The sequence below is a fragment of the Streptopelia decaocto genome (genome assembly GCF_964273445.1).
Source record: "Streptopelia decaocto genome assembly, chromosome: Z".
Taxonomy (NCBI): Eukaryota; Metazoa; Chordata; class Aves; order Columbiformes; family Columbidae; genus Streptopelia; species Streptopelia decaocto.
Genome location: NC_138657.1, coordinates 15,882,016 through 15,895,383, shown reverse-complemented (window position 1 = coordinate 15,895,383; position 13,368 = coordinate 15,882,016). Strand labels below are relative to the sequence as shown.

Here is a 13,368-nt window from a genome sequence, read left to right as displayed (position 1 = left end):
CGTCTGCATTTGAGTCACTTTTTGTTTAAAAAAAATGAATTAAAATACAAGAAGAAAGGGTCACAAATTGAAATACAAGAAACTACATTTTTTGAAATACAAGAAACTACTATTTTTTTTTACTGTGAAGTTGATTAAACACTGGAAGAGTTTGCCCAGAGAAGTTGTGGAGTCTCTATCCTTGGAGAAGGTCAAAACCTAACAGGACAGCCCTGAGCAGCCTGCTCTATGTGACTGTCTTATGCAGGGAGCTTTTGATTAGATGACCCCCAGGTAGACTCAATCGTTCTGCATTATTTTATGTTTGAATCTTCTAAATGATTTTGTTCTACACTCCCTGAAAAGAACTTAGAGTGAAATAGCGGTGTGTTTCCTCTGGGGCATCCTCCATATTAGAGAATTTTAAATAACTGTAATGTGTATCAGAAGAGTAGTATAGGTTTTCTTTTGACGCCTCCTTTCAAGGATCTGTTTTCAAGATGCAGAGCTGTATAAAACTTCATTGATTTCCACCAAAAGCTGAAGGGGATTGAGAGATTTTAGTAATAACGGCAGCATGTCATATAAAGGCTTTATGAAGAAGTAACTATAAGTAGGACTTTCAGAGCTAGTTATAACAAGAAATAACCTTATGTCTAAGATTTATCTTAATAGAAGTGGGATTGAGAATTCCTTTTGACACCAAAATGCCAAATATTCTGACTGCTATAGAGTTACGTTACTTGTGGCCAGCTCATTCTTTTTGTACTCTGAATTCAGAACAGAGGAATCTTAAAATTAACAATAATTTTCTACCTTAACATCAAAGTATCTTTAGTGGTCTTCAGTATCTTCAGGTGCTATATATGGCTGTATGCGTTATGCTCAGCTGTACACTAATGCCAAAAAAAAGTTACTATGATTCCTGATTAAATAAGTTATATAAAGGCCCTGGAAATCATTTGATTCAGAAACATGTAGGGTGTGAAAATAGCAAAGGCTTGTGTAGATTAAATTACTGGAAAGAACTGCAAGATGGGCATACAAGTTCTTTGACTGCTAGTGTAATAATTTCCTTTGTTATTGTAATAATTTCCTTTTTCTTGCCATTTTGAGTTATTTTTGTATATTAAGGTCATTACTTGTCTGTGACTGCTTACTTTTAATGAAGCTCCAGAATTTTTAATGCTTAGGTTGCATTTTTCAGGCTTCCGTTCATTCTGCTTTCTACTGCTCCCTTGTAAGGTCTCTCTTTACAGTCATGTTGGTGATTTGTTGCTTTCAAGAATAGTTCAACAGTTAAATCTCTGAAATTTCAGTAACTTTGTCAGTAAGTCACAGAACTGTAGAAATAACACAGTCTAACAAATAAAGGAAAGTGTTATTTAAGGTTCAGAACATAAGTTAGGCAGAAGTAAGTGTAGCCTGGAAGTGGTGGTCAGTACCTTCCTGAGCATGCCTACTTTTGAGTTTCCTGAGGCTCCATGTCATAGTTTGTCAAGCCAAGCACAGAATGCCTCATGCTACCTGAAATCTGTGCAAAACACTGAAATGTGATGCCCTTCTCTCAATAGCTTCTTATAGACATGTATGTGGATATTTCTCATAGCTGTGAACAGAGAATGTCTGGGCAGTGTTAGTGGCTTCTTTGACCACTGTGCCCTGTTGTGCTGCTACAGCATTTGGTACAACTTGCACTCAACAGAGTTTGGACATTCAGATCATTGTCCTGAACCTTCCCGTGGCCTTGTAATTTTCACAAAGTATAGTATGCCAGTTTGAAACTCTTAACCTGAACATTTGATAATGAACATCTGATGAATATCACAAGTACAGTTTTATGTGGTATCTCAAATGGAGAATGGCTGATCCAGTTGTTATTTCCTATCCTGAGAAAAGGAGCAGATTTCTACCTAACAGGGTCCTTTTTGCCCTATCTGTCTTAACAGTATGTCCAGATTATACTGTCATAGAAAGGTTCTCCAGCTCCTTATAGTCTCTTCATGCTTTCAAGTCCTTCCTTAGAACAAGTTCTAGTCAATATGTTTTCATGTGCTGTTTGTGGAGGCTATTTAGAAGTGGACATTGATTTCTTACACTAGTAAGAAGATTTTCTAAAGCTTACATGTATAAGCTTTGATTTTTCTGTGTTTATTCAGAAGTTTAAAGAAAAAAATGAGCGACTGTAATGAATCAAAGTTTCCTGATTCCTTTGATGTAATTTAAATCTAATGGAGAATGGCATGCAAAATAAACAGAAGCTCAGGGATGAATGTTGTACAATTATGATCTTTTTGTAGCCCTCAAAGATTGACACATGATTATTATAGGCAAACTCAAAAATAAAAACACAAATGCTGACTGCAGGATTGTTTTCAGTTTTCTTAGAAGGATCGTTTGCCAAGGAGTACTGAGCATATATTTTTGTTGTACGAAATGCTGGCTGTAATTTTCAGTTGAAAGTTGTGTCTTTACTTATTTAAGTTTTTGCACAGGAGAAAAGAGGAAATTATGTAAAAGACATAGATGTAATTTTAATGCAAATAGCCTTTCATATTAAATGCTTAGTCCTCATTTACTAAGTTTAATATTTCTATTATTTAACAGGATCAGATGATTTCTGCTTTTCTGAGATCATGTGGTAGCACTGCAGTAGGTCATATTATAACTATGGCCATTTCTACAGTTACTTGGTGTATTTATTAGACATAATAGATGTATAATGCTGGTGTTGCGTTAGTGTGGAATGATAAGGGCAGTTAGAGGAGACTATATTAATACAGTGTATGGTTACCACTGCCTTTAAGTTTCTCTCTTTTTCCTGGAACGTGCATTTGACAGAATAATATGGGCCTTTTTGGGTATATACTTGTTTAAGACTGGCTGCTGTTGTGAAGCTGAGGGTTGTGCAGGTCATGTTGGACTGTACTCTTGATTCTGTGCCTTTCTCTACTACAGGTAATATTTGCAGAATTGTTTCAACTTCCGTCTCCACCACATATTGAAGTAATGTACACAACACTCTTGATTGAACTCTGCAAACTTCAGCCTGGCTCTTTACCACAAGTTGTATCCTTTCTGTGCTGCTGGAGAGCATTTATAAAATGTAGTAGTTGTTTTGTTTGTTGTGTAGATTATGAGATAGCAATAAATATTGGCACTATTAGTATTTTACAGCACCTATGTGAAACTTTGCCTGTAACAGTTGCATGAAAGAATAGCACAGCCACTTGGCACAGGTCTAGATTTGCCAAGTGTGCAAGACTTTTCAGCTTTCTGGAAAGTGTTCTGGTACTTCCTCCTTCCCAAGAAGTGCTGTCTTTTTACAATATTCCTGTTTGCCACTGCAGCCTGCTTAGATCTGGACAATGTGTGGCATGGTCACAGACATATACAGGCTGAGAAGGAAAGGAAGTGACAGACATGATCTTTTGTTCTAGCCACCGTGTGAATGCTCCTGCGCTTTTTTTAAGTAGGAAGTATAGCAGATGATTTAAAGGAGCTTGCCTGAGTTCCCACTCGGTGCTCCCACTAGGAGCATTCAAAAGGTCAGTAGTCATCTGTCAGCTCCGACAGGGTGGCTAAACGCTGAGGAAGCAGGCATGACTCCCAGCTAATTGTGGCTGTTACGTTGTCCCTACTTTGCTGCTCTTTTAGATCATGTTAGATCATTGTTTGAGATCCAGCTACAGACTGAGAATGGAGAACGGTTAAGAGATAATTTCATGCCCAAATTTTCATTCTACTTCATGATGCTACTCACTAATTAGAGCCAAGTCTACTTCTAGAATTGGACAGACATCCATTCAGAAAGTTTTTAATGTTAATAGGGGCAGTGTAAGAAGCATAAAAGCTGTGTCAGGTAGAGTCAGTGTAGACTTACTTTCTCAAGCCTTCAGTGATGATCAGAGACTGTGGATTAGCATCAACAGCAGCCCGTGCAGCTGGACTGGTGAGGTTCCAGAAGTGCTCCATGAGAAGATTGGTGTGTGTTCATATCAGTGCAGTTTTGCTTATTGCATGATGCGAGTGGAAGAAGCCAACTGTCTGATTGCAATAGTGGGAGAAAATCAGGCTGGGCTTAGAGGGCGGAACTCATCATATGCTTCATTTACCTGATCTTAGAGCAGACCCAGAGACCTTTTGGTGCAAAAAGTTGATGACATATTAAAAAACTGAAAGGAGTGACATCCGACTTCTAGTGCTTTTCTGTAAACCTTAATAAAAAACTTTCAGCTCGCACAAGCCACAGAAATGCTGTACATGCGTTTGGATACAATGAATACAACATGTGTGGACAGGTAAATGTGTTTCAGAGACTATTGAAAATATTCCTCAATATCCAATTTACAGGAAGAATGAAGAGTCTATGGAAAGAGTGGTCAGAAATCCTTGTTAGAACCTCTTGGTGCTATTCAAAATGTTGTATGGGCTCTGGATTTTAGCAATCTAAAGAGCAGGTGGAGGACTGACTCATTGCTTGCCTCTCCTTCCCAGAAGCACTTGCCCGGAGGTCACACATCTAGCTGTCTGTACTGGACAGTTAAGGCTGGTGACAGCTTTTCCATGCTCAGAGCTGTTCGTAGTTTCATAGTGCTCTGTGATGTAGCACTGCGCTGGCTTCTGCTGGCCTGGGAAGTGATTTGGAAGTGGAGTTAATGGCCTATGTGCTACCCAGGGGAGGGAGGGATAGCGGTTTTTGCTCTTTGAGTGAACTCTGCATTGTGTAGGAGAGCTGTTAATTACTTATGAAAAATGTGAAAGTTGCATATTCACTGTTAAGTTTACATTTTAATTGTTAGTTTAATAGATCATCTCTTTGTATGAAACAACAGAACACGGCAAGCTGTCTGGCCACAAAAGCTTCTTTCTGACTTTCTGAACTCAGGTTTTTTTTTATCTGTCAACATAAATGCCTGTTTAATGCTATAATAGCTTTAGAATTTAGGCTTACCTTTGAAAAGTAGAATGCATTTTTAAGAGTCTCAGCTGAAAGCTTTTATACTCTTCTGACATTTAATGGAACTTTCTTTTTCTTTTAATAAAGATTTATTAACTGGTTTTCCCACCACCTGAGCAACTTCCAGTTCCGTTGGAGCTGGGAAGATTGGTAAGTTTCTCTTCTTTTGATTCAAACCTGATATTGCAAAAACCTTGACATTTCAAACTTATACAGGAGGTGTCACAACATAGTGGCACTGTTAACTGCTTTCATCTGGCTCTTCAGAGATCTTTCTTAATCTGTTCACCACCACTCAGTGGTAGATTATTTTGATAATTTCTTCAGTCACTGTATTGTCCCTGATGAATTTCCTGGTAAATCTCAAGCCAGTGTAAGCATTTCCTAAACAGGGGAAGTAGAAATGTGATTTATTTAATTTGTCCTGCACCCTCAGTCAGCTGCTGGCAAAATTTCCAAAATAACTGCTGAGTTTACTTTTAATGGTTTGCCCTGACTCTTTGTATCCTGTATTCATTCTGTAATCTTGCTCTCTGTCCTACCCTAAACCTTTTATGATAACCTTTGTCCTTGAGATCTTGTGATCTGTTTCCCTCCTGACAAATCCTGGTGCCCGAAGTTCCATCAGAGCTGGCCCTTCAGTCCACTCTTACCAAGCCAAATCTTGAGCTCTCATCTCTCGCAGAAGCTCCCTGGACTCCATGAATGCCCAACCACAGGTTCCCCTGAGCTTTCCATTCCAGGCACCCTTGTGGCACGAGAGATCACCCTGGGGTTAAGTCATCCCTACAGTAACTTCCGCAGCTTTCTGCCATACATTCCTTCCATAGCTGATCTGCCCAAGTGTCATTGTGGAGAGGGGTGCAGCTCTTCTTGTGATATGTTTCTATGGCTTTAAATTTCTGGTGTTGTCCCCATGTGGAGTTAAGTGCTTGCTGGCTATCCTAATATACATCCATATTGACTGACCCGACAGCAGTCTTCAAGGAGCTGATTTTTCTTTGCCTGGGTGTTCCTTGATGGCAATGCCTGCTCTCACGAGCTGCCACTTTTCACAAGTCTCACAAGTGACTGTATTCGAGACTTCTCTTTATCTGAAATACATTTGGAACCAGCCAGAAGTTCAAAAATTCCTCTGAGAGAGGAGCAGACTATGAAATCACACCAAGCTCATTTCCTAAGGACAGGAAAGGCCAACTAGCTGTAAGCACAAATTATATTTAAACAGCTGGGGAAAGGGAAGCTGCTTGAAAATGTATCACACAGTGATGAGATTCCAAGAATGCTAATGGCCAGTGAGGAAATAGTGATAAGCTTACCTCATTGTCTTAAAATTGCCTATGCTGTAAAACTGTCAAGCGCTCTAGTGTCCTTAGACCATGATTGTTTTGTACCAAGTAGGCCAAGCCAAAAAGACACTAAAGCACCAATTCTTTTGCTAAAAGCAATCACATTCTATCCTTTTATAGGTCAGATTGTCTTACTCAGGACCTTGAAAAGCCCAAACCCAAATTTGTGAGAGAGGTTTTGGAAAAGTGCATGCGGTAAGTAAGATCTTTTAGTAGTTGCATTCAAGGCAAAGTTTGATCTTTACTTCTGGAAACTCTTGGATTCCTTGACTCATCTTCTGCATGTCTATTATTACAACTCAGTTTCAGTTAAGAGATGACTCAGTTGTTTGTATTATTTTAGTCTGGTTTTACCTGCTGTAGGACACTTAAAACACTGCTTCTGAGAGAGGGAGAAACAGGTGGAGCAGGTGGTAGTGAGCTATCTATCCCAGGTATGCACACGTGTAGTTGGAAGAGACATGCTTCACCATAGGCATGGAAGGAAATAGATTTTAGGAGATATTTCTGGAAAGTATTCAGCATTCACAGAAATTAAGGGAACAGATCATTAGCTATAGTAAAAACTGAGAATCTAAGCTTGATTCTTCTAGATACCTCTGATGTTCAGTGACTTTCAAACAAACAAACAAAAACCCCAAAACTAACAACAAAAGTACACTGGGCTGGACTTAGAGTTGTTGAGATAGAGGGATGTAGCAGAGAGAAAAGCAAAATGCTCAAAAAGCGTATGTTACTCAGCATCCTACCTGAAAAAAGTAATCCATTTTTGGGCCAACTCAGAAGTGTGAAAGTATCATTCTGCAAAATGAATGCAATTTTTTTGTAGCTCTTCTCCATTTCACTGAAAACTCTGTTAGCAAAATTAAGCTTTTGTGGGAGGGAAATAAGCTGGAAAGTAAAATGAAGACATCCAGTTTAATATTTTTTCTGTGTTGAATACCAACATTTTACTAGTTTTCTGCAGCAAATCTTTGGCTTTTGCATAAAACATGCTACCAGGGAGCCTCTAAATCTTTTCACAAGCTAAATTAATTGTATGAGGATGAAACTCCAGCATCACAGAGTTCAAATAGAAAGCATTTACTAGTAAGTTTGGTCTGCTTAGCTCTTACTACCCAGCAGAAACTACCATTCTGCTGTATAAACATACTGGGTTTTGTTCTATGAATGTTAAATACAGGGAAGCCATATAAAGCAGTCACTTTACAATTAGCCCTGGTGTTATTCCCATTTTAATTGTACTACTGTGAAACTTGTTATTTCCAGACTCTCCTATCATCAGCGAATAATAGATATTGTTCCTGCAAGTTTTTCTGTCCTCAGTCCTGCTAATCCGGTGTGCATTTACAAATATGGAGATGAAAGTAATAGTAAGTATTAAAGTTACTGAGGGATCAAGTTGAAGAAAATACTGTTTCAGAGCAAGGGAGCACACTAGATTGTAATATCAGTTGTCTTCATAAAGAGGCATACAGCTGACATAAATATGCATGATTTTCATATGGGTAAATGTGCTTCATGTGAACAATTAATACATCCTAAGCCTGGATCTGTGTAATATAATCCTCTTTGTTACTTTATGAAGAAAAGAAAATCCAGATATATGAAGTTACTGTTGCTGAGGTGGTCGTGGTGTTGTGCAGCATTGTTTGCCAGAAGTCTAAAATTGGAAAATTCATCTATTTCCCCTGTTTGGGCACAATACTATGCCAAAGTCGGCATATGAAGTGATAATGTGAGTTTATTTTTTGAACTTCATGAAACAGTAGGAGATTTTGCCAGTAAACTCGGTTTAATGAAGCATACAGAGGCAGCAGATAATGTAAAGATTGAGTTAGATACTTTATTATTCATTTTATTACTCGGTGTTAAGACAATCCTAAGCCTCAAAGTGTCATCCTCAAAGATACAAGGATGGGGAAAAAAAAAAAAAGGAAGTATTGTACTTTAGGAAATAGTTGGAGGCTGAAGTAGAGCTTTAGACAGGAGACTGATTGCCTGACCTCAGCTCTAAAGGTTTTACTAGAAGTTTTGAATTTGACATGAAGACCAGTAAACATGTTGAGCAGTTTTATGGAATAGTGATGTGGACAGTGATAGAAACAGCTGGTTTTAGGTGTAGCTGGAAACTGTACTGGTTTCTCTGAGAAGCAAACTGATGTTAAAAATACTTGCCGTCTACATATTTTTGACCTCTTTGCTTTGTTTAGGGTCTCTTCCTGGATATACTGTCGCACTCTGTTTAACAATCGCAATTAAAAACAAGGCCAGTAATGATGAGATCTTCAACATTTTAAAAGATGTGCCTAATCCAAACCAGGATGATGATGATGGTAAGATATATGCTCTAGGCTTTGGCAGGCTGTAATTTCTTTTGTGGATAGACTGATGTGCCATCCTTGGAGCTGCGGGTGTGGTGGTTAACAGAACTATGTGCTTTTGCTTCTAATAGCTGCTTTCAGTTCATTGGTAAATTGAAATAATACATTATTGTTAGGGCTTTTTGTAAACATCTTACATGCAGGGCAGGCCTGTTTTTCGTAACAGAGGTAACTTGTTGCTTGAGGTGTGTGTTCTTGTGATTATTGACAGAGGTCACATGAAAGAATTTCGCATTTCCTTTGCCTTCAGCAGCAGGGTGCAGTTCATGCTGTTATCCTCACCCCTGAGATTCGTTGCGTGTGCCCTGTCCCAGAGCTTCCCTCTGCTCAGTGCAGGCCCACGGCAGATAAGATGCCGGCCTGCTGGCCACGGTCTTCATGGATACAGACTCACTATGGAACTCCAAACCTGTTCTTTCTAGCTTTGCAGCCACAGACAGCATTGATTCCTAAGGCCTGTGTGTTTAGGGAGTGAGAAGGAGCGTGAGACAGAGAATTAAGAACTTATCTTTACAGCGGGGATGGCTTCAATATTTCTGGAATATTTGCAAGTGCTCTGTCATGCAGACAGAGAGCAGCAACCGTTTGTGGTATTTTGTTTGTGGTTTGTGGGAGTTTTTGTTTGTGTTGTGTTTTGTTTCATCCCCTGGGGTCCGCTGTCGTGTTTCCTGATTTGCTCTCGGCATCACCCACTAATGAGTGGTCTCCCCCCTGCCTGTCTGCATCTGCAGGTAGCTGCAGCTTTGGAGGGGGGACTTAGCACCATTTACCCCTAGTACCCATATTTGCTCTGCACGCTTGCTGAACCCTTCTCCCATGTCAGAAATATCCAACATCTGTATCCTCATCATCCTTACCTTCCTCTCTCCTCATCTGCTCTCCCTTCATTATGGTCGGCCAGGCCTTCAGCTTGATGAACTCTGCAGTTTCCTTTGCTGTCTTTTCACGGCTGCTGTTCTTCAGTGCTGTTACATGTGGTTACAGCTTCTTCACTGACCTGGAATTCTTTCTGCACGTTTTCTCCATGACAAAATGGGAGCCTCGAGATCTGCACGTTTTGGAAAGTCTTTACTAGCTCTTTTCTCAGCCTTGCAAAACCCTGTTGATGAAAATGTTTTTTTGTTAAATGAGTTAAAACCTTATGTTGTCTCTACATTATGAGTAGCTTACATGCTTGAGGTACTTACGGTTTCAACTTTAAATAACTTGCAGATGAAGGATTTACCTTCAACCCACTGAAAATAGAAGTCTTTGTTCAGACTCTGCTCCATCTAGCTGCAAAGTCTTTCAGCCACTCCTTCAGTGCCCTGGCAAAGTAAGTGTAATATGTGCACTATTTTGGGGCTTACAGGAAGCTTTAATTCCGACAGTGGACATGCATGATAAAAGCACTGGACTGCAAGCTTCAGCAATGTTTTAGGTGCTCCACAGTGCAATATGATTAGGCCAACTAGTGACACTACTTACAGAAAAAATGGTAGTGTAAATCCTAGGTTACATACGTTAATGGAACTACCAGGAATATGCAGTACAGCCATGTGATGTAACTCGAGACAGATTTGGAATATTACTGTATTTTAGAGTTACTTATTTGCTGATTATGATGGGGAACAAGGGTTTCTCCTTACATTTGAATGACTAGGTAGATCCCACTACAATATCTTCTACTATGAATATGACTCCAGAACAGTTACGTCTGTATAAAAAAAAAAATGAAGAAGGGAGAAGAAAGCATGAAACTTCAAAACAGTCTTCTGTAAACTACTTCTGTCTATGAAAGTACAGTAGAATCCATTCTAAAATACTTTAGAGTGAGTCCCTTAAAGATACAATTTAACTTCAAAAGAATTTACTGCACCTTTTTTAGCAAACTGAGATAAAATAACGTTTTTAATCCTGTGGACTTCGGAGTTACTCTTAAGTGGTCTTGATACATGAAAGGTAGTCACGTGCGTCTCAGTGAGTTATTTTTCTGTCTGTCCTTAAAGATACATAAAGCTGTTATGAAAACATGCACCTGGGAGCTTTCTAGGGGCAATGTTGATAAGAAGCTGTAGGTAGAAACCTGCAATTGGTAGTGCAAGAGGTAAGGTGATATGAATACACAGAGCCATGGTATTTTCACTGCTGCACACCAGCAATGGCAGCCAAAGAGCCTCTTAATGCTTTATAGTTATACTACAATAAGCTGGGTTGTGAATGCTGTGTAGCAGTCAGTGTAACTCTGCAGAAACGGAGGCTTCTAGCAGCATTTCCTTCAAAAAGAGGCAGATTGGATAAATGTCTAAAGTTAGGGAGACATATAAAGTGGAAGGTCTGAGGCTCAAAAGGCAGCAAATTTTGCTCCAGCTATGTGTAGTTAAGCACACAATGCGTGAAAGTGCTTCCTGCTTTTAAGAATATAAGAAATGTAGCCCAGCCACAGGGAGTAGGTTGACCACTAAGATTCAAGTTGCTTTTAGCAGCTGTCATGTCTTTGTAGCCTGTTTTGGATCAGGATGGTTATATTTTCCAGGGAATATTTGTTCAAGAATTGCTATAGATAGTCACAAAATTCTTTTGGCCAATCTAAACCACTTGCCTTGTATCTACTGCTCATCTGACCTGATCCCAACCCTTCCACTGACTACTTATATCTATTAAAAGGTTTCATGAAGTGTTCAAAACCCTTGCTGAAAGTGATGAGGGGAAACTCCATGTTCTGAGGGTTGTATATGAGGTTTGGAAGAATCATCCACAGGTAAGAGGTTGCAATGTCAAGTATCTTTGTGAGTTTCAACTTACAGAGATCATAATTAATAAAAAATATTACAGTTTGCTTTACATCCTTTAAAAATGGCTTGTCTGTTGGCATTTTATTTGAAGGAAAGTTCAGATTATATTTATCATTGTTTACATTTTAGTGCCTATAATGAAGCCTGGACATAAAGTATATACCATCAATGAGGCCTTCCTCAGAGCTTGTTGTGGGAGGGCAAAGGCTGTTGTTCTGACTCAGACTCATACTATGCTGCTTGTTGTACAAGAGAATAACTTTTGCTAAAATCATGTTTCTGTTCGAAATTGGCAAACAGTGTAGATGTGTAAATTGAAATATAATTTAAATCTCCTATCAAAAGCAGGCTACATTCTTAGAAATGTGGAAACCTGGGGTTTTTTAGGGATATTTTTTTTTCAGTCACCAGTGAAAGCCATACAGTTATTCCACAAAGCTCATGCTGGAGTCACTGCTGTGTGTGGGCAGAGTCAGTGGAGCTGCAGTCAGTGGCTGTTCAGAACACATCAGTCTGACAGTGGCATGACTGTGTTCATTCTTGAGCCAGAGGAAATAACACCCTAAAAGAGCTATGGAAAATGCTTCATTTGTTTAAGCTGTAAGTTTCTTCACAGCAGTTGTTTTCTCCCTCAGCCGTAATTTTTCTTACAAATAGAAATCCGTAAGGAGCTCAAGCCAAATTTACCTGCATTAATTATTTCACATATTCCTTACTGGTGTGTTTGTGTTGCACTTTATTGTATACTGTACCTCGCAGCTGCATAGACCAGGCTTCCAGAAGCGATGCCACTGAGAACAAAGGGTAATCCCTGTGGCCCATTCCCTAGGGGAAAAACTGAGCACCTAGAAGATACCTATGCGAGATGTCATGTCCCTTCTAAAGCACAATAAAAACATTAAAAAGCAGGATTTTTTTTTTAATATGTTAAACTTTCCACCCAAATTACTGACCTTGAAAATGTGACGATGACAGTCCTACCTACCTTTTACTGCCGTTTAACTGGATCAGAAGAAATTACATTACTGCAATCTAATATCCATATCCTCTTCCTCTTCTTTCCTTTGTATTGCAACATGACCAAACTGAGATGGAGTTTTCAAACCCAGACTAAACAGTCACGTTAGATTTTTAGGAATAGATCAAAATTGCTTTAAAAAAAATATCAAGTGCAAAAGTTATGAAGGTCTGCTGTGCTATTTGATCATGGAACTTAAATTTTCCTCTCTTTTTGTCCACAAGATGAACAAGATGGACAAGATGAACTGCATTTATTGCAGTTCAGTCTTCTGGTCAAGCAGGTTTTTTTCCTCAGCCCACAACCTCCCTGGCACACAGAAGAAACGGTGCCTGGACAGCAAGACACTTGTCCAGAGTCTGTTCTCATGCTGCTCGCCCTACTCCCATGCCTGGCACAGTCTGATTTGCTTCAAACTATTTGCAGTATTTGCAAGACATATACTGCTAATGAGTGATCTGTGCTGCAGATAGTGATTTAGCCTTAGGCATCAGTATTCTCTGGACCTGTACGCAAGGTTGTGGTGCTGACTTCATAAAGAGAAACATTAACATTGAGATGAAGCGTTTTCTTAAAATCCCAACTCTGTGTTTCTTGGAAGATCAGTCTTAAGTAATGAGAAATTCTTCATGGCAATACAGAAAGACAAATAGAGCATAGGATGCTGTCCTGGGACTTTCAAGTTGAGTGCTGAGTCTTCCGTATGATTCATTCAGTTATTTCAGTTTTCTTTCCTTAAAAGGAGCTTTGTTACGCTTCCTTATTTGACAATGGGTGGTTTTAAGGATAAATACAGTGCAGACTGTGGTTCTTAGATACCGTGGCATTCAAGCACGTGAGTAAGTAAGATAAACCTTTTTTCTGAACAGCTTGCAACTGCTTTAGTCAGTAACTCCTCTCTGCG

The 13,368-nt window shown here is 39.3% G+C and overlaps 1 protein-coding gene across 1 annotated transcript in view; it reads left to right on the top strand.

The window, feature by feature from the left end:
• The window catches only part of NCBP1 (nuclear cap binding protein subunit 1), a 31,851-nt gene that overhangs the window by 10,872 nt on the left and 7,611 nt on the right, over positions 1–13,368 (top strand). The window contains exons 11-18 of the mRNA XM_082074377.1: positions 2,938–3,048; positions 4,216–4,280; positions 5,027–5,089; positions 6,409–6,483; positions 7,558–7,661; positions 8,502–8,624; positions 9,885–9,987; positions 11,319–11,412. Of these exons, the coding sequence (XP_081930503.1) occupies positions 2,938–3,048; positions 4,216–4,280; positions 5,027–5,089; positions 6,409–6,483; positions 7,558–7,661; positions 8,502–8,624; positions 9,885–9,987; positions 11,319–11,412 (738 nt within the window). The remainder of the gene's footprint in view (positions 1–2,937; positions 3,049–4,215; positions 4,281–5,026; positions 5,090–6,408; positions 6,484–7,557; positions 7,662–8,501; positions 8,625–9,884; positions 9,988–11,318; positions 11,413–13,368) is intronic.